At 30.6% G+C, this 648-nt stretch overlaps 1 protein-coding gene across 1 annotated transcript in view; it reads left to right on the forward strand.

Moving 5' to 3' along the window:
- The window catches only part of LOC108628103 (late secretory pathway protein AVL9 homolog), a 2373-nt gene extending 1728 nt beyond the window's left edge, over positions 1-645 (forward strand). Inside the window, exons 2-3 of the mRNA XM_018029804.2 lie at positions 60-257; positions 367-645. Coding sequence (XP_017885293.2) covers positions 60-257; positions 367-645 — 477 coding nt within the window. The remainder of the gene's footprint in view (positions 1-59; positions 258-366) is intronic.
- Positions 646-648: the final 3 nt, after the last annotated feature.

A 648-nucleotide genomic window follows, 5' to 3' on the forward strand; every position in this document is an offset into this window, starting at 1 on the left:
CTTATATATAATTCAATAACCATGATTTTTACAATATTTAAATGGTATTTCATTATTAGGTAGAATATTCATTTCCACCATTGGTACCTGGCACACCTAATGAGTGTCCGCTAGGTTGGAAATACTTACCAACTCTTGCGTTGCCTGATGGGTCACATAATTATGATGAAGATACAGTTTACTTCCATTTGCCAAGTCTAAATGATCCAAAACGCACAGTTTATGGAATTTCTTGCTTTAGACAAATTCCAGTTGAGGTAATAAAAGAATATGTATTTCTAATATGTAATAAGCAATATTGATTAAATTGTGTAATGATATTATTTCATACAGTTATTGAGGTCAAGATTATAATATGTTTTTCAGAAATTAAAGAATCGTACATCAGATATAACTAGAGGAACAGTACAAAAATCTGTTTGTGTTTTGAGCACTTTGCCATTGTATGGTCATATTCAAGTGAAAATGGCATTGATAACTCATGCGTACTTCGACGAGGGTGATTTCAGTAAAGTATCTTTGCTAGAGGATACTTATCATCATCTTAATTCTTGTATGAGTACTGAAAGTCAAATACCGCCTCAAATATTCGTTGGTAATTATAAAATTAACAAAATCTTGCAGTCATTAAATATATTGTTATAAATG

This window comes from Ceratina calcarata, unplaced genomic scaffold (assembly GCF_001652005.2).
Source record: "Ceratina calcarata isolate Rehan_Ccalc_2016 unplaced genomic scaffold, ASM165200v1 scaffold496.2, whole genome shotgun sequence".
NCBI classification, from domain to species: domain Eukaryota; kingdom Metazoa; phylum Arthropoda; class Insecta; order Hymenoptera; family Apidae; genus Ceratina; species Ceratina calcarata.